General features: G+C 37.5%; 2 protein-coding genes across 2 annotated transcripts in view; both read left to right on the top strand.

Moving 5' to 3' along the window:
- The window catches only part of LOC134286060 (uncharacterized), a 14,341-nt gene extending 13,594 nt beyond the window's left edge, over window positions 1-747 (top strand). The window contains exon 2 of the mRNA XM_062847624.1: window positions 742-747. Within this exon, the coding sequence (XP_062703608.1) occupies window positions 742-747 (6 nt within the window). The remainder of the gene's footprint in view (window positions 1-741) is intronic.
- LOC109418063 (diacylglycerol O-acyltransferase 1) overlaps window positions 1-20,277 on the top strand; it is a 22,788-nt gene extending 2,511 nt beyond the window's left edge. Inside the window, exons 2-9 of the mRNA XM_019692235.3 lie at window positions 5,230-5,413; window positions 18,045-18,173; window positions 18,240-18,331; window positions 18,393-18,554; window positions 18,721-18,867; window positions 18,990-19,327; window positions 19,467-19,633; window positions 19,701-20,277. Of these exons, the coding sequence (XP_019547780.1) occupies window positions 5,298-5,413; window positions 18,045-18,173; window positions 18,240-18,331; window positions 18,393-18,554; window positions 18,721-18,867; window positions 18,990-19,327; window positions 19,467-19,633; window positions 19,701-20,022 (1,473 nt within the window). The 5' untranslated portion in view covers window positions 5,230-5,297 and the 3' untranslated portion in view covers window positions 20,023-20,277. The remainder of the gene's footprint in view (window positions 1-5,229; window positions 5,414-18,044; window positions 18,174-18,239; window positions 18,332-18,392; window positions 18,555-18,720; window positions 18,868-18,989; window positions 19,328-19,466; window positions 19,634-19,700) is intronic.
- The last annotated feature ends 329 nt before the right edge of the window (window positions 20,278-20,606 follow it).

The raw sequence follows: 20,606 nt of genomic DNA on the forward strand, positions 1-20,606 counted from the left end.
TTCTTGGGGGCATGTCAGGGAGAATTCCTGGAGGAACACAAGTAAAAATTCGTGGAAGAATCGCATTTTCCATATAAGAGATTCAGTTAACCATCCAAAGATGTTCAAGGGATTTATGCGTTTGCCTTGTCTATAACCATGTTACGGTTTTTCATGACGAAAAATTAATGAGTATTACTAAAATCTCTCTGTCAACGTCTCCCGATCCGATGACATCGAGAGAAACGCTTCTGTAAAAATCGCGTGGCGATTCGTGTTGGCACTAGTGCACTCTAATACCGTCCATAGAGTAAGATGGGGCAAAAGTTCGACCCTAGTTGAAAATTCAATATTTAAAAAAAAAACACAAGCATCTAAAAATAAATGAATACCGTTTGGTGATTTCACCATATATGAGCTTAAACTTTGCTGAGCAAAGTTACGCCAAATGTCTTTACAATTTTAAGTTACAACATGTTTTGTAAGTGTGAGTCCAATTCGAGCTCTTGCCCCACCGCTGGGGCAAATGTTCGAGTTTAGCTAACCGAAACACAATATTTTCAGACTTTAGTAAAAGGAATACCTAAAACCAATTAACATTTGATGTTTGATGTGGAATACACTTTAAAGTTAGATCTGGATTGTACCCAAATTAGGGTTAAATTAACCACACCAAAAAATAGTAGTTTTTCGTCAAATTCAGATAAAACGGCATTTTTTTATAACTATGGCCGAATTATCTAACTATTTCTTTATTTTTAGAGATAATATATTCATTTTCATGAATGTTAGGTTTTTATCTGAAGCTGCCACATGACTCGAACTTTTGCCCCACTATGTGTAAAATATGATTTCCAAATCTTTTTTGCAAAAAGTTATACATGCTAAAGCATCTTCAAAGTATACCAAAATAAAAAAAAAGAAGTCCAAATTCATTACTAATTCCAATCCACACGTTGGAAGTACCATCGCAAATTACTTTTTTTATCAAAAATAAACATTTAGTCATAACTTTTCGAAACATTAATCAATTTTCATAATTTTTGGAGTGGAAGACTCTTATTCTTAAAGGTTTCGAACAACCTTGACACCCAAAAAGAATTGAGCTCAAAAACTTCAAACAAACCAACTCTAGCCTCATTCGAACTTTTGCCCCACTCTACTCTAAGTTTTAATAGTAGTTTACGCAACAAGGTGCAGAATGACGATTTTTGCAGCACGAGTCGTACATTTATCCAACGAGGCTTGCCGAGTTGGATAATTACGACGAGTGCTGGAAAAATCGAGTTCTGAGCCGCGTTGCGTTCAACGTTTTTTGCATTTTCATAAATTACCCTTGAGGATAATTTTAAACAAAACTTTTTCATCAAGCTGCACACTGATGTTCATAACGATGTTCAAGAAAATCTGATAAAAACAGGTTATGCTGTGCAGTTGTCACAATTTTTCAAAACTGCGTCCAGAAAGCATCAATAAGTTGACCAAAACTGAAACCAGTGCTGTAATGGTTCATTACGCAACGCAAATCAGTGCTGTAATGAACCATTACTGCACTTTTAATTTGGTGTGGGAAAGTAGGCCTTTTCCTCTCAGATTTGGGTGAGGTAAAACAGCCTATTACGATGAGAAATTGCAAAAAATATGTTCAGTAACCATAGATAACGTTACTTTGTACATTTATCGGATATGCCTTTTTGATACGAGTGTACATCTGAAGTTCTGATTTCTGAGTAGTTTGGTTGGTCCATAATATCGCAAAACAATGTTGGAATTATGATCCATTCAATTCAAACAATTCTAACAGGGTCATAAATTGTAGTGGAAAAAAAGTTCAGACAATAGTATAAATTATTACTATACTGCTACACATTTGACAAGGATCAAATTCCAGGACAGTTTGGATGACCCCAACGACGACTCCAAATGTACCAAAAGAAATAATTATACAAATCAGTTCTTGTAGCTCCGCAGCCCTGATAGTTTATTCAACGATACTTTGTAAAATTCCGAGCAGAAGAAAAAAACTCAATAATATCGTATTTTGATACAAAGATCAAAAAAAGATATGTATTTGTTCGAGATAAGAGGTGAAAGTACAGAAAATAATATCTCAAATTTACTCCTGGAACATCGTCATCATTTAGCTCTTGGTAAGATCTAACCAAATGCATTGAATTATTTGATTGATCTTCAAATATCAAATTTTGGTATTGGTTAGATGGTTCAAGAACATGTTACAGTACTGTTGAGAGTGTAGACTTGATGTTCTGATTTTCAGAGTAGTTTGATTGAAAAGAACTTCATACAATCTCAAGGGGGTCATAGATAATAGTTGGATATGTGATGATGGCATGATGGAGTCTCCAGTTTGCCTTGTGAATAAGGCTTTGTATCGCAAATCCGTATACGACGGATTCGATTCCCATTTCAGTCGGGCACTTTTCCTCGATTTCCTTGAGCATATGTAGTTTATCATTGTACTTGGCTCACAATCAGTGCTGAAAATTTCATTTTGTCATATATGGATTCAACCACCTACAGCTCATTTTAGAAGCTGAACCTGAGAATATGGTATATGAAAAACTTGTGCGGCTAGAACAGTTCTGCAAGAAAGTCACGGAAAAACCGCTATTTTTCGAATATTTAAGGTAAATGTCACGTACTACCTTTCAAAAATGCCAAATGATATTCACCGCGAATATCATTGGCATTTTTCGAAGGTAGTCCGTGACATGTACCTTAAATTTTCGAAAAATAACGGGTTTTCCATGACTTTCTTGCAGAACTGGTCTAGCCGCACAAGTTTTTCATATACCATATTCTCAGGTTCAGCTTCTAAAATGAGCTGTAGGTGATTGAATTCAGATTCGACGAAATGAATTTTATGCAATTCAGTATCGTAATTTCTATTTTATATAACTCATTTTGGTATAATAATGGCCAATTTTTCCGAACTGGTTCATTATGCAACTGAAATGAGTTGCATAATGAAAAATAGTTGTATAATGTTCATAATGCAACCCATTTGAGTTGCATTATGAACATTATGCAACTCAAATGGGTTGCATTATGAAAAAATCATTGCATAAAATTTTGTATGGAACTCGTTGCAAAACTCCATTTTTTCAGCACTCTTCGTATTTATCCAACTCGGCAAGCCTCGTTGGATAAATGTACGACTCGTGCTGAAAAAATCAACTTTTTGCAACTCGTTACATAAATAACTATTTCAGCACTGCTCACAATATACAAATCCCTGCCACGGCAGGTTAAGAGAGCCCTTCAAGTAATAACTGTGCAAGTGCTCAAGAACATTAAGTTGAAGAGAAGCAGGCCATATTCCAGTGGAAACGTAGATCCCCAAAGAAAGAAGAATATGTGGTGTACAGTTCATAGCTAAAGTCACTAATGTGACGGCTGAAGATATCAACAACTAAACGCCAGGAAAGTCTGGAATATCCCATTATATATTTTAATTTATATCAGTCTTCAAGTAACTTCTGCAATTTTAGTTGATTTTGCAACATTACTCTGTAAAGCGGATATGACTACTGTTACATGAGTAAATCTGAAGTTCGGCTTCTCGGAGTAGTTTGGTTGATCTGGAACATGTCAAATAAATTTTGGAATGGTTCATACAATTCCAGAAGAATTATATATAACAGTTGAATATGTTTATGTGCGTAATATGCTGTAATATAATTATTGTAATGGCTATGGATATCAAGTCCTAAGCTCCAAGACAGTTTGGACGATTCTGTCAATGAGTGGCTTCCGTTATTACGGCATTACAGCCGGATTACAGCCAGATTTCGTAAATAACAATTTGTTGTTAAAACGAACAAATATACTCTTGTAAGTTTGAAGGACTTAATTTTAGAGCAGTTTGGAACACCTAGAACATCCCAAGGTGTGAAAAACTGATCCATATTGATAAAGAAAGCTATGCAAATGTGTACGAATTTTGTGGAGTGGACCTGGAGTGATTGTTAAAGCTCGTGTCTATCACGTCGAGGATCTGTGATGGAATCCCATTCCCGACATACTCACAAAAATGTTAGTTCTTCCTACGTAAGAGAAGTACTGCCGTGGTCCTTATATGAACTAGCCCAAGGCTAAAAATTACGTTATTTTCAATTAAAAAATGAATGCAAGTAAACCATATTGAAAGTTAGCATTAAACGTCACTCATGTATCCATTACAAGATCCATTATTTTGTTTCTTCCTAACTTCCTGGTGTTCAGGATGTTCTAGGATATCAATGATGTCTCCAAATCAATAATTCATATTTTTTCTAATAGTATATTAGGTTTGCAATAACTTTTCCGAAGACAGAGTTCACTTTTATCGAGTGGATTACTTTATACAGCCAAATTTGGGAGGGGTCATATGTAGCCCCAAAGGGTTAAAAATGTCAAACTTGAAGAACAAGTCAAATATAGAAGTCTTTTCCTTTCCATACGATTCTGACCTTTACTTCACCAAATGAATCACAATTTGTTTCGTTTTATCTGAATGAAGAACAAAAATCATAACCCAAATAAACAGGAATCGTTATGTCCATTTTCCAGGCTATTTATATCGCATAAGCCTGAGTATCTGTGCCATATAAACAAACGACCAGGCAACACGCAACGAAAATGACACCGCATTGCAAACAAAAGACCCTGAACTTGGGCAGACAGTCAGTGAACTGAATTGTGACCGTTGCGAATGCGATCACTTTCACTTATTTGTTCTGTACAGTCTATATGGAGCAGTACCCCTTTCGGTGGCATACCTACTTTTGGACAGTTGGAAATTGAAGCTTTCCTGTGTTTGACGACACAATAACGACGCTTGATTGCACGCTTATTCTGCCCAAACGTGGTAGAGGAAACAAAAGACGGTTCTGCCGAAACAAAAAACATCGTAAACGGTTTATCATATTATCTAATCTAATCATGCCGGCCAGTGCCGGTTGTGAACGCGTGAGTTGCCATGAGACGGTTGCAACAGATTAGTTTACGATTCTGTCGCTGTTCAGTTCAGAGCCAAAGGCGTTTCTAACATGATCGTTATCTTATCACCACGCACATGTGGGCTTCCCTCTGATTTTATCTATGCATTTTAAACCATCAGTAAAAAGATTAACAGTGTCTCCAGCCGACCTGCTTGATCCATTCCTTAATTGAATTGTAGCCAAACAAAAACAATACCGATTGTGATCCTAAACAGTTGCATGTTGCTACCCCTACTATCCCACACAGGAAACGCATACCAAAGCATCGACAAAGAAACCACAGTACCTGCAGCAGCTGAGTCAGAACTCGCGAGGATGTCTCACGATACAGACGAAAGCAAAGTTCGCTACCGGCGAACGCAAAGCGTGACCCGAGCCGAAGAAATCACCAAAAAGGAATCGAACCAGCGAAAATCACAACCGGATAAACCGTGAGTATACACATAGAAAGCAAATATGAAAAACAGTTTTTCAAAGACCCTATGACAAAGTATTCAAAAATACTTAATTTCGGACCGAACTATCATAAAAATAAGTAAAATGTCCTACAAGCTTTGAAAACTAAGCAATTAATGACATAAGAACAAAACACATTAGAAAATTCATTTCATCCATTGGGTTTATGGTAGTATGGGTTATGTAGTATGATAATAGTTATTTATGTAACGAGTTGCAAAAAGTTGATTTTTTCAGCACGAGTTGTACATTTATCAAACGAGGCTTGCCGAGTTGGATAAATACAAAGAGTGCTGAAAAAATCGAGTTTTGCAACGAGTTCCATACAAAATTTTATGCAATGATTTTTTCATAATGCAACCCATTTGAGTTGCATAATATTCATAATGCAACTCAAATGAGTTGCATTATGAACATTATACAACTATTTTTCATTATGCAACTCATTTCAGTTGCATAATGAACCAGTTCAGAAAAATTGGTTATTATAATATCAAAATGAGTTAAATAAAATATAGATTATGATACTGAATTGCATAAAACTCTTAATTAAATGGATGACATTCATTACTTGAAAATATGTTGTATTGCTTTTTACATTTATATTTATTTTTGCTTTTGCATATTTATTACTTTTTATATTCCAAAGAAAACACTATTGGTTCATATTTTTTCAATGTTTCAAGTTTATATTTCTTTTTTGTAAATTTATGAAGTTTTCCTGCACGCAGCACAATTTCCATTTCTAACAAGACTCTGATCCTAGCTCTGTTCTCAAGATGGTCAAACCACGTGTGGTAAACTACAAGCGACGCCCTCATATCTTACTGTTCCCCTGCTGACTGCCGTCTACATACATCTTATCAGCAGTGCTACTTTGTGCATTTCTTTCAGTCGCTTCGAGTTCGTTAAGTGACAGAAAGAATGCCACCGCCATGCACCAATCGGTATTTGTATCTGTAATGGGTGTAATGTGTACACAATACGCGGGGACCACCGATGCAATTCTGTCTGCAAGTGCTATGCGCCGTGCCGCCCCGATTGGTGTGATTAATTTTGTGAAGTCACTCGGGGCCGGCATGGATTCTCTGCCGTGTCATCGTTAGGTTGAATGATTATCAGAAAGCGACATTGGAATATATACTCAAAACAACGTGATTCACCCAAATGGAGTGCTGCTGATTACATAATTAATTGGGTGGTATAAAAAGAAGGGTTCGCAAGTTCCTGAATTTAACTGACACCCTCCGCATCTTCAATATTTTTTTTCAAATTCAGAATAACGAATATTGGTAATTTTGATTGACGTAGCTGGCGTTAGTTCTGCGATAATTAGACAGCATTCTGATGTTTTAGTAAGGATTTTTCTCGGAATCGCAGGAGTTTTTACAGAACATTTATAACATATTATTAATTATTAACATATTCACGCAGAAAAAAATATTTTAAACTCAAAAATAAAGTGCTTTGAATCAAAGAAAATAAACCATTGAACCACGGCTTAATACCATTTTGCTTTGAATCAAATACATTTGGTATTTGTTTCAAAGCATTATTTTCATTGCTTTAACAATCAAGCCTACGCGGCACTGATTGTAGTTTCAAATACTTGTTGACTTTGAATCTATCACATTATTGCTTTGAAAGTAAGTAATTTTGCAATTTCAAAGACTATATTTTTTTGAAACAAATATCCATGGACTTAGATTCAAAAACAAAATGTTTTTGTTTGAAAGTGAAAGCGAAATAAAAAAAACGCGAGCGATAATCGAACACGGATACTGCTATAATATGCTATATTGATAAGCGAGTTAACGTTCACGACCAAATCTGCTCTTGAAAATCTGAAGGTAAAACTGAATCACCTTGCTCATATTGGCATTATGCATTCTCCAATATTGAAAACAAAGAAATATATTTTTGATTCAACAAACCTCGCGACTTTGAAACAAAGTCTCTTTAAATTTGATTCAAATATGTGTTATTTTTCTGCGTGTTATATATTATTAACATTACATTAACCTATAACATATTATAGGGCCCATATAGCCGAGGCGGTAAACGCACCGGTATTCAGCATGACCATGCTGAGGGTGACGGGTTCGATTCCCGGTCGGTCCAGGATCTTTTCGTAAAGGAAATTTCCTTGACTTACTTGGGCATAAAGTATCTTCGTGCCTGCCACACGATATACGCATGCAAAATGATCATTGGCAGAGGAAGCTCTCAGTTAATAACTGTGTAAGTGCTCATAGAACACTAAGCTGAGATGCAGGCTTTGTCCCAATAAGAACGTTACGCCACAGACAAACAGACGTAACACTCTGATAAATCCCATCGTACACCGATTTACCGGTCTTTTTCAAAATTTGATAGTTGGCCAACTGCCCAATCGTGGCGCTCGCGTCGTTTTTGTTCGAGTTTGACGTTTGCTCACTACCGCCATCTAGTAGGTGGTCGGCCAAACATAGTCCTTTTAGCATTGGGCGAATATGTTTCCGTGACTATGATTTGAATCGAAAACTGTTCAAAGTGTTACGTCTGTTTGTCTGTGTTACGCCATGAAGGAAAAAAAAAGAATGAGGGGATTTATAAGCATAAATATAAGCAGGTCTCCTGAAAACTTTCAAATCATGCTTCCTCAAAAAATAGTCTAGGAATTTTCTATAGACATTCTCCTGTATACAATTTCCTTCGAAGAACGTTTTTGACTTCCAGAAACGATTATATTGAAAATAGCCCAAAAATCATATGAGGTAATTCTATTGTTTTTTTTTTTTCTTCAGAAATTCATGAAGATTTTTTTTTTTCAAAAGTTTTATCAGAGATACCACCTTAAACCCCAGCAGCCACACAGTGGAGCACCTAGTACATCAAAACTGATCAAAATTATTTTGACGCATTTTCACAACCCAAATGCAATCCAAATTAGTAATGAAACGTATTTCATAGTTTTCGTATTTTTTTTTATTTCGTAATTAGGGTGACCCATTTTATGATTGTAAAAGTCAAGATTTTTCGAAACTAATTTTTTTCAAAAAATCACAACTTTTGAACCAGTTGACCGATTTTAAACTTCTTTTTTATGCTTGAAAGCTGTTGAGTTCTAGTTTTCAGCAAAAATACGTTCAGAGGGGCAAATAGTGTTTAAAGGCAAATAATATCATATAATAATATAATTATCACGATTTTTTCAAAGTGTTGCAACTTTTGAAATCGGAAACACCCGGAAGGTTTTCTTTCTGCATTTGAAAGAGGAACAATAGTTTTATCATACACTAAACGCAGATTTTCCGGAAACAGCCGGAAAATCAACTTATTTCATTTTGAATGTACGGTAAAGGATTCCATCAAATAGTTTTTTCAATATTTTCATTGGTCGGGGTTCTGCTAAACCGAACCAAAGACCATTTTTTAAAAAAATGATTTTTCTTAACCTTTGGATGAAGAATATGATGATCTACCTTCAGTGTAAAAATCCAGTAACTCTTACAGCTCTTCGTGGAGTAAATTCACAATTTCTGTATGGCAGAACATACAAAAAATGAAATTGCACCCAGCCAGAGTGAACTGTAAACCATTTCATAGAATCAGCGAAATATTTTAGTATTGATCTAGATGATGAACATTTCAAGTTTTCCTCATCGCCGTCAGATTTATAAATTCTAACCGACTCATAGTAGCAATCTGTGAGAGAATTGAACACGTAATTAGAAATACGGGTGTTGGAGGATCTAATTATATGTCGATGAACCTGATCGCCGTTTTTCCAAATCACATTCAGCCAGAGTGAACCGAATCCACTGCATTTAAAAATCAATTTATTCTCAACAATTCAAAAATCAACTGGTTTCAAATACCTGCGTTATGTCGATACACGTTATACTGATACTTTAACACAGGAGCCGTCATTGAACAACAAGGATAATAAGAATAATGAAGATTGAAAAAAATCAAACACTTGGTTCGCTTTGGCTGATCGAAAAATGGCGTTTTCACGAAAACCATCCTTTACAAGAATGTTTAGAACTTGATGCTGACTTAACGACTGACCTTCAGCTAGTTAAAATGACCTAGAGGTAACGCGCTTGGTTATCACTCAAATGATCCAAGTTCGAATCTCTTCGTATTTTTGAAATTTGTTTTGTCTTGGTTCACTTTGGCAGAACATTTTCATGGTTTTCTTCGACCAGCATAAATTTGAAGTACACAAATTGCTCCACTTTTACACCTCAGGACGTCAGGACATGCAAGGACATCATTTGACATAATCACTCTTGCTCTGTGCCAGCACAATGCATGGCCTATGAAAAAAAAAAACATGGGTGGCAATTGCTGAGCTGGGAGGGCTTCCGCCGTTCATATTTCAAACTATCTTGAGACCTCCGTGCTACAGTACTATACGCGTCCTCTCTGATTCATGTTAAGGATTGTGAGTGATAATTACTTCAACTTCAGACGATGAAAAATCGAGATTTTTTTCACAATCCGACTGGTTTTCTCTGAAACAAAGAAACATAGTCAGCCACACTGAACTAATGTTTTTGTTCAGCCAGAGTGAACTGAGTGCAAAGTACTGAGAAATCAAATGTAATTATATCAATGATTTCAAATATTCTACATGTATTCTTCATCTCTGATGATTTATAAAGGCTTGTAAGTTACATGTGTGCGAAAAAGTTTCAAATTATCTTAGCTGTTGTTTATTTGTGAGTTTTTGAACTTTAAACTTAATTATCTCGGAATAAACATTTTGGCGCTTAGTTCGGTTTAGCAGAACCCCGGCCATATATTGTATGTAAATTCAACGTCAATTCGTTTGGGTTTCAAATTAACAGAATAACAACATTAACCTTCTTTAACAAACTGCATTGTTGAATTGATTGACTATCAATTTCATTCACTTTGTACGGTCAAAACTAGCACGCGCTGTGAGTTATATCAAAGAAAACGGCTTAACTTCAGCTTCACTTAACCTCTTCTGATAAGCGTAAACAAAACATTTGTACACTGTTTAGCTGTCAAACGATTACACCACAGACAAACAGACGTAACACTCTGATAAATCCCATCGTACACCGATTTACCGGTCTTTTTCAAAATTTGATAGTTGGCCAACTGCCCAATCGTGGCGCTCGCGTCGTTTTTGTTCGAGTTTGACGTTTGCTCACTACCGCCACCTAGTAGGTGGTCGGCCAAACATAGTCCTTTTAGCATTGGGCGAATATGTTTCCGTGACTATGATTTGAATCGAAAACTGTTCAAAGTGTTACGTCTGTTTGTCTGTGATTACACGATAACTACACTTGGCAAAAACACAACGGAAAACCCAATTACTTCATTTTGAGTTTTTCCACTTATGATCAGGTTTTGATGTGATTTACTCCAATGTGAGCCACCACAAAAATTCTCAATTAGTTTTCCTCAGGATTTTTCAAGGAGATTCTTCTGCAATTACATAAGTAACTTTTGGTGTTTATTTTATTTATTTTTGTTTTAGCTACTTCTGGGACTTTAAGGCAATCCTGGTTTTCTTGGTGATATTTCAACTTAAATTCTTCCAGGAAGTCCGTCTGAGAATCACCAAGGAATTCTTTAAGTGATTTCTCCTGAACTTTTTAATAACATTCCTCCGGAAAGTCCTTGTAGGATTTGTCAGCTTTTTTTTGTTCTGTGCAGTCCTGTGAGCCACCCAACAAGATCAATTCCCAATCATCCACACACTACTCATGCTGAAAGGCCATTCGTCTCAAGCGGTGGCTTGTGAGAGTGAGTGCCCTATACGCTACCACGGGTGAAAACACTCAACTATAGAAAATTGATTGGAAAATCAGCCCTGTCAGCTCTCGCTTTCAGCTCGCTGCGTGCTAGTTAGGTTGTCCCAAAATTACAAATGGTCAAAAAGCTTGGGGGCTCACCCTGCAAATGATAGTTAAAAGGGTGTTAGAATTAAACTTTTGTATGACGGAAACTTTCAGAAATGACGTTTAGAGGTCGCCCGGCGAGATTTTTGAAAAATGGCCATTTCCGTAATAAATTTCATAAAAATACAAATGATATCACCATAATTCCTAAACACAATCAAGACAAAAACTTGTTGAGCATACGTGATTTTTTTCTTTGTATGTGTTTTGGGAAGTTCATATGTGGCATTTTTAGAAAAATACCTAAAAATTCAAATTTCACCAAATAGTAAAGAATAACTCTAAAACGGATAGAAAAAACACCATGCTGTCTTCAGCAAAGTTTTTCCTCATAAAATTTCCTATCTTTTTATGGAAATTGTTTTAAATTAGCATTAGGTTCAGATTCTTTTTATGATGGGTAAAATGCGCAGTATATCAAAAAATGACAAATTTTGGTAAATTCAAAAATTCAGTATCAAAAAGTTACCTGCAAAACATGTCGTTTATTATTTTTCCCAAGAAGTTTGAATTCATATCAATCTGTAAACAATATAAAAATAGTGGGTAATAAAAAAATTTTCAAAAATCTCGCCGGGGCGACCTCTAAACGTCATTTCTGAAAGTTTCCGTCATACAAAAGTTTGTTTCTAGCACCCTTAGCTATCATTTGCAGGGTGAGCCCCCAAGCTTTTCGACCATGTGCAATTTTGGGACAACCTAGTGCTAGTGTGAGTATCCGTGTTGCTGATCGGAAAACAAAATGACAGGAAAACCAAAACGGAGAAAATTAAAAAAGCAAAATATCGTTATCATAAAGGCCTGTCGAAAAATTGCAGCACTAGTTCTGGGATCCCTCCAGAATGCCTTCTGTGATTCCTCCAGAAGATCTCTATGAGATTTTTCAAGGAGTTTTTTTTTTATTAATTTAAGGGAATTACCACTATGCGGTATTCGTCTGCTCTTCAAAGAATTATTCTTTGAAATGTTTACTTAATTTTTACTAGAATTTCTCCTAGATTCAGTACTAAGGTTTTTTCATTAATTTCTTGTAGGATTTCTCCAGAATTTTCATTTGAAATTCCTTTTCTGTTAGATTCACTTTTCTGTTAGATTTCAAAGAGTTATTTTTTAGTTTATTCTGAATTTTCTTCTGGGATTCCTCCAGTTGATCCCTCGTGTGTTCGTCCTGTTGATGCCTCTAAATTTTCAAAAGAAACTTCTTAAGAAATACCAGAAGGCATTGCTGGAGAAATCCCAGAAGGAATTCCTTAAGGACAAGGTATTTGGAGTACATTGTTAATTTTTTTTTTTTATTCTTAATCGCTTAACCTAATTACAGCTCTATTGTCCACTAGGGCACTACGTGAGCGAATTCAATTCACAGCTGCACTTACATTTTTTGTACAGCGCCTAGATGTATATTTTATTCTACTTTATCGAACTGGTTGCCTTTCTGCTGCTTTCACTTTTCTACTCTATACATGGTAGAAGGATGAGCACAAGGATGATGGATGGTCGTTGTTCCTTTTCAGTCCGATTGGGGGTCCATTATGAGTAGCGGTTCGCCGATGTCCAGGTATCCGGGTCCGTTTGAGCCACGGGGCTCAGAAGAGGGTCAGTGTCAGCCGCTCTCGGGGGAAGAGCAACTGACGAAAAATTGCAAGTGCCGGGGTTGGGAATCAAACCCATGACCATCCGCATATGAAGCGAACGCCATTAAAAATTTTTAGAGCACCGTTTTTTAGAACCGTTGAACGGATTTGGATTAAAATGCATCACGCTATTGACAACCACTTAACAATTAGCGTGATGCATTTTCATCCAAATCCGTTCAACGGTTCTAAAAAACGGTGCTCCGCAAATCCGCGGAAGATTCCAGAATAAAGCCAATTTGTGTCCATGGTTTTAAATTCAAAGTTGGTATCCTCGGCGATTCATACGTATGTGAATCTTCTGTTCAAATGATCTTTAATTAGAAACTTGGTGATATAGTAGGAAAGTGGAACCATCTCGACAGGGCCTCTATTTTGGGGATTTTTCTGCTATAACTTTTCTCCAATTTGAAGCAATTGGGTTTTTGCATGTTTTCGACAAAAGGCGTTTTGTACTGAAAAGTTTGTTCAAAATGTTTGACGAATATCTTGATGTAGATACAAACCCTGCCACAGGAAATTATGTGTGAACATATTCAGTAACTATTCTTGATTATTTTTCATTGATTTCTCCTAAGATTTCTACCAGGTTTCATCTTGAAGTGCCTCCCGAAAATCAAGTGCTGATTCCTCCGGACAGATTCTTTCAGGAATTTCTCCATGATGTTTTTTTTCAGGAAATTTTTCCGGATTTCTCACAGCGACTCCACCCACGATTCCTTCTATGGTTTCTTTTAAATGTTTCTTCTGAGTCATCTTCAAGGATTAACGCGAGGATTGCTTCAGAGATTCCTACTGAGATTCCATTGGTGATTTCTTTAGTAACTCACCCAGGATTCCCTCGGGGTTCTTTCATAGATTTTTTTCGAGATCCCATCAGGTATTCTCTAGGATTTTTCCTGGATTGTCTCTCAGGATTCCTTCTTCTCAAATTCCTTCAGGAATTCTTCCTAGGATTCCTTCATTGATACCTGCCGGAATTTTATAATTGATTTTTCCGGGCTTTCTTCAGGGAATCCTCGTAATATTTATTCAGGGAATCTTTTAAGGATTATTCCCTTTAGAGTTTTCTCCCGGAATTCCTTCTGCGAGTCCTTCGTTGATTTTTTTAGGGATTCAGGAGTCCTTCATTGATTTTCCCGGGATTTCTTCCGGCATTCTTTCAGGTATTCCTCGCAAGATTCTTTCAGGGATGATTTTGAGAATTTCTCCCGTTTTTTTTTACAAAACTGTCCTAGGTTTTCGAGAAGGAACCCAAGTAACCAAAAGTTTCGCTTCCCATGGCAAAATGCACTTTCAAGTTCAGAAAAAGTTCCGAATGGTTGAGAGGCTAACGATGAGCCTTGCTGGAACTTCGGACACAAGTTTCGGCAAGGCTCATTGTAGCCTCTTAAGCAGCCAGAAAGTTCCATTCAGAACTTTATCTGAACTTCGCGGAACTTTAAAGCTGCTTAAGATGCTTTGCGGAGCTTTGTCGGAACTTTCAAGTTCATAGAAGTTCAGTTCAATAGCATTGTGTTTCAATGAAGGTTAAATATCATTTTTTGCAGAAAATACTTAACTGTTTAAACTTAAATGAATAAAAGATAAATTTCGAGTTATCAAATCAATAAATACTAGGCTTATACGAAAAAATATGTCGCCCACCGGATTCAAACCAATAGTCGCTGCTTGAGAGCCCTACGCTCTACCACATTGTCAAAGTTACGATTGAGTACAACGGGTGAAGTCTGACTTGAATCGATATTCTGTCGGCAGCTTGTTTTGCTTACTTATTAGAGTGGGTCAACGTTGTATGGAGAAACTTTGAATTTGATCGTGTCAACCTGGAACAAAGCTTTTTCAATCTATATTAGCGTCCAAAACAACTGTGCAAAATTTGGGAGCGATTGGTTGTGTCCTTGTATTCCGCATTGCAATTGAAATTTGTATGGAAGTTAGTATGGGAAAATGTACTTTTTTGCATTCTACTCGTAAGTTGAATTCTTTTGTCTAATGCTATGTAACTAATGACGTTAAAGTATAGCCTAGGATATGCCAAAAAACTTTGCCGAAGACCGCGAAGTGATCCGACGCTTGTGAAAAAAGTTGTTCGCCTGGTAACTTAGGCCAAAAATTGAGATTTTATTATTGATGTTATTCCATTACATGTTAAATGTTAAGCACCACTGGGCAATCTGCACGTTATAACTTTTTTCACAAGTGTCGGATCACTTCGCGGTCTTCGGCAAAGTTTTTCGGCATATCCTAGGCTATACTTTAACGTCATTAGTTAGATCTATTTAGACGAAAAATTTCAATTTATGAGGAAAATGCAAAAAAGCACGTTTTCCCATACTAAATTCCATACAAATTTCAATCGCAATGCGGAATACGGGGAAGCAACCAATCGCTCCCAAATTTTGCACAGTTGCTTTGGACGCTAAAATGAATCGAAAAAGCTTTGTTCCGAAAAATCGACTTTGTTGACCCAGTCTAAACTTATACAGTAGTGAAATTAGCTTGACATTGTAAAGTGTCTTCAGCAGCGCAACAGTAAGTCAGCAAGCTATCACGCAGGAGGATCAAGTCTACATAGGGGAGCGACGTGCGTGAAAATATAATAATCTGAAGCAATTACAGACATAAATCACTATACCATAAACAGGTTTATGATTCTGAAAAATACATTTTTGTTTCTGCATGAATTTTAACAAAGTTCTGTCAGAAGCCTGTCAGATCCAGCTACCTTATGTGAACTTTGAAGTTTCAAAATTACTTAAAAATGAAGCTGCTTAGAAGGCTAAAGAGCAGCCTCGAATTAGCTGCTTAATTTATAAAGTACCCTCTTATCTGAGCTTTTGGTTACTTGGGAATTCTCAAGGGATTCCATCAAGGATTTCCTCCCTGCATTATTTCAGAGAATCCTCTCGCGATTTTTTTCAATAATTTCTTCCGAGATTCATTTGGGGATGTCTTCGGTTATTTTTTACCTTCGGCAATTCTTCCTGGGATACTTTCGGGGTTCTTTCCAGGATTCTTTCATTGATCCTTATCGCTTTTTTTAAGCAGTAGCGGTGTATCACAAGTTCTGGAATAGTTTTTCGTTCTAATTAGGCGCGCAGCATCACTTACATCACATCACTTACCTGGAAGAGCTGAACTATCCTCCCGGCCGACGGATAAGCGGATCAGGACGGTCATCCAACAGCGCATCGCAATGGAGGTGCCGCAACACGGAGGCCAATTTCGGTGGAACTTTTCGCACATTGTGGAAATAACAAGCAGTGTTTTTCCATAAGTTCTGTACAAGTACTTCGATCTGATTCGGCGCGCAGCATCGCTAACTTCGGTCAGACATATACCAGCATCTTACCAGGAAGAATTGATTTATCCTCTCGACCGACGGAAGAGTGGGCCGTGGACGTTATTCACAGCACGTCGCGATAGAGTAACAGCAAGATGGAAGCCAGTAGCAATGTTTTTTTTTTTTTATAACAGGTTCTGGAACAGTTGGACTAATCTCTCGACTGACGGATAAGCTGACCATGAACGGTTGTCCAACAGAGCATCGCAATGGAGTTGCAGCAAGATGGAAGCCAATTTCGGTGATACTTTTTGCGTTTTGTGGAAGCCAGTATCCTAGTCAGTAGCAGTGCTTTTTCGCAAGTTCTGGAACAGTGTTTCGATCTAATTGGACGCGCAGCATCACTAACTTTAGTAAGACATATACCAACATCTTACCTGGAAGATCTAAACTATCCTCGCGGCGGACGGATGAGCGAATCATAAACGGTTGTCCAACAGAACATCGCAATGCGGCAGTAATTTTCTTCATGGGTTTTTCCTGCGATTCCTTTTTGCCAAAAATTTCTCTTGCAGGACTCCTTCAGAGATATTTTTGGTATTTCATCAGGAATTCATACCGGGATTCTTTCATTGATTCCTCCTGAGATTTTTTCTCTCGAGATTCTTTTCAGGAATTTTTGAAGGATTATTCTTAATACATCAGGAATTGCTCCAGAACTCTTTCTGGGCTTTCATCTGAGATTTCTTCATGAAATTCTTTTATTTATTCCTCCCTACACAGACAATTAGTATCATTGTCTTACAGAATGAAAAGGTTTTATTTAGATCAGATTAGAGTGCGAGCGTAATCAAAAAGTAAGAATTTAGTGAGGTAGATAGACATTTCTGTAGTAAACCATAAAGTAATCTTGACAGTCTTTTTTTTATTCTTTTTGAGTAATTCTCACTCGTTAAGTGTGTCTAATATCTTCACAGTTCAGAATGTTGAGCTGAAATGGAACATGAGAAAATAATCAGTTGTTGAGGACTTATATTGAAGTTTTTTTTTCGTAACTACACCATAGACTTCCACTTTTTCGAGAAATCATGATTATTTCATTGGAACTTATCAGTAATAAAAAAAGAAAATTTAAATTGTCAGACACCTTAGGCGTTAACGGGTTAATTTCGCTCAAAAGATAGTTGATTTAATACTGTCAAACACCTACGTGCCAGTGTTCAGATGTTCGTCGAAGTTTTGCTTCCACCTTTTGATTGACATATTATCATATACACTTCCCATTTACATAGTATCGTAGGAGAACCTCCGTCTTTTCTCGAGATTATGCCAACACCCATATTTACTGTATTTGCAGTGCACTGTTCTACACACGCATTTTTATTATTTATGAATTGGGAACCGAGGCGATTAGAATCGATCAGATAGAACCAATTTAATTTGGCTGGTGCTGGTCGCAAATCACTAGATCCTCTGTGCTACGCGCTAGGTGAAAGCCTTACTACTGTGTATATTCATCGTTTTCTTGATTCAAGAGACAATTGACGAATGACAACCAATGCTCGTTGACATCATATTTCTTTTTTTTTTACTTAAATAGGAATTATCAACCATGATTTATTGTATCACTTGTACTCCAATTCTAATGACCATGTTGGCTCCAGAAAAAAGCATGTTTTGCTTTTGCAGTTTAACCCCTATACATGCGACAAACCATCCTTCCACGAAGCTAACCCATTATCGGCGATTCCTTCTATTCCAGATGCCACCGACCGCGGGATTCGCTATTCTCCTGGAGCTCGGGCTTCGACAATTTCACCGGCCTAGTCAATTGGGGCTTTCTGCTGCTCACGATGGGAGGCTTTCGGCTAGTTTTGGAAAATTTTATCAAGTACGTAGCAAATTTACTTCCGCCCGATTATGTGAAGTTTTTAACGATAGTTTACGATCTTGCTAGATACGGTATCCGAGTGGATCCGGTTCAGTGGTTCGTGGTGCTCACGGGGAGAAACGAGGGCCAGGGACATCCTTCGTTGCTGTTGGTTTTGTGTAAGTTGAAGATTGAGGTAATTTAAATTGATGGATAATTGAAACATATTGTGTTTTACAGATTCAATAGTTCCTATAGTGATATGTTTGATGGTAGAGAAAGGTTTGGCGTCCGAAGTGATCATGGAAAGTGCCGGCATGGTGGTGCACGTGGTTAACATTCTAGTGCTGGTGCTTATTCCCATGGTGGTGATTCATGTCAAAGGGCAAGCATTCAGTCTGGGTAAGTGATGTATTATTTAGCTATGTAGGAAGTTAATCACACTTTGTGGTATTGCTTAATCGAACAATGCGAATGACCCAGCAACCTTGCACTTGAAAACGAGCTGTAGCGTTCACGTTGACTGTCGTTAGTTCACACACACCTAACTAGTAATTACAATTTCCAGTTGGCGCTATGACGGTTTGCTTCGTGTACTGCATCTTGTTCCTAAAGATGTGGAGTTACGTTCAGGTGAACCTGTGGTGTCGCACTCAATACAAGCAAAGCAAGAAGCGATCCGGTCGTCGGCAGAGTATTTCCATCGCTCAGCTGCGTAAGTATTCCAGTAATCAAGAACTCTAATCTGGCGGCACGCCGAACTAATCGCCAACACACATCGATAATTAAGTATAATTAATTTGAAATTTGTTCCCCATAATTTACTCATATCGTTAGAGAATGACCAATCAGGACGTGCCGTCAACGGAAACGGCGTGGCATCGGGTGCTGAGAAAGACAAAGTACCCAAGCTGGTACACTACCCGGACAATCTGCACCTGAAAGACCTGTTCTACTTCCTGTTGGCGCCAACTTTGTGCTATGAACTGAACTTCCCACGTACCTCGCGTATCCGGAAGCGTTTCCTAATCAAACGGATTCTCGAAGTGGTTATCGGAGTTCATATTGTTATGGGATTGTTCCAGCAGTGGATGATACCCTCGGTGAAGAACTCTTTGGTCCCGTTCTCCAACATGGACCTAACCAAGATGACCGAGCGATTACTCAAATTGGCGGTATGATCAGCATATTCATAAACTTCGTCGACTTCGACTCTTCACATAAACATATAAATTTTCATCAAAACTATAACTCTGAAGTCGACTTATGTTCAAAGTATGGGCCCATAACTTGACAACCTCATCTGCTTTACAGATTCCAAACCATCTGATGTGGCTGTGCTTCTTCTACCTAACTTTCCATTCTTTCCTAAACCTGATGGGAGAGCTGCTGCATTTTTCCGACCGTAACTTTTATAGTGACTGGTGGAATGCCAATAATATCGATACGTTCTGGAGAACTTGGAATATGCCTGTTCACAAGTACGCATAAGCAGACTAAATACCAAAAAAAAACTGCCTAACTAAAACCCCAAATCTCTTGTTCCAGATGGTGCGTCCGTCACCTGTACATTCCGGTCGTGGAGATGGGCTATTCGAGAATTTCTGCGTCGGTGTTCGTGTTCTTCATCAGTGCCTTCTTCCACGAGTACCTGGTGAGCGTACCGCTCAAGACGTTCAAGATCTGGGCCTTCATGGGCATGATGGCGCAGATTCCGCTCTCTTTCGTTTCGAAATTCATGGAAAAGCAGTACGGAGCTCGGTGTGGCAACATCGTTGTGTGGGCATCGATCATCCTGGGTCAGCCGTTGGCAATCATGATGTACTACCATGACTATGTGATTACGCACTACAACGACGTCCTGGCGTAATGCAGCTACCGACCTACTTATACGTGGAACTATGTTCCTCTACGTAAGGTGTACTACTGAATAAAGAGACGAACCAACGAAGCATATCGATTAGACCAAATTAGATATATTTCGATTACACATCACTCACTGATGCACAAAAATACGTGTCAAAAAGCCATACATCACAAGTCTATTCTTGCATTTTCGTGGTAAACTTTTTTCTTTGTACGTTTATTATTTTTATAATAAAAAAAAAAATTGTAAAAATCGAAATCGTTGACCATTTTATTTAGAATGGGCAGACCTCGTGGTTTGAAGTTCCCTTCAGTTTATTTTTTTTATAAATCGTTCGTGTAATACCCAAAATTACCATTTTTGTTTGGTGGTTTATACATATTTTGCTGCTTGGGACTAGCTACACAATGTCAATATGAACAATTCGAGAGTTCAATATTTGAGAGTCAATAACGGCGCCGGCCACGTCCTTACGGTCATCGGGAAAGGGAAGGAATGTTACAGGGGAAACTCAAAATAACTGGGACAGGTAAAATTTTCACTTTTCAAAAAATGTTCAACTTGCTGTAAGTTCATCAACTAGTTGT

This window comes from Aedes albopictus, chromosome 2 (genome assembly GCF_035046485.1).
Source record: "Aedes albopictus strain Foshan chromosome 2, AalbF5, whole genome shotgun sequence".
NCBI classification, from domain to species: domain Eukaryota; kingdom Metazoa; phylum Arthropoda; class Insecta; order Diptera; family Culicidae; genus Aedes; species Aedes albopictus.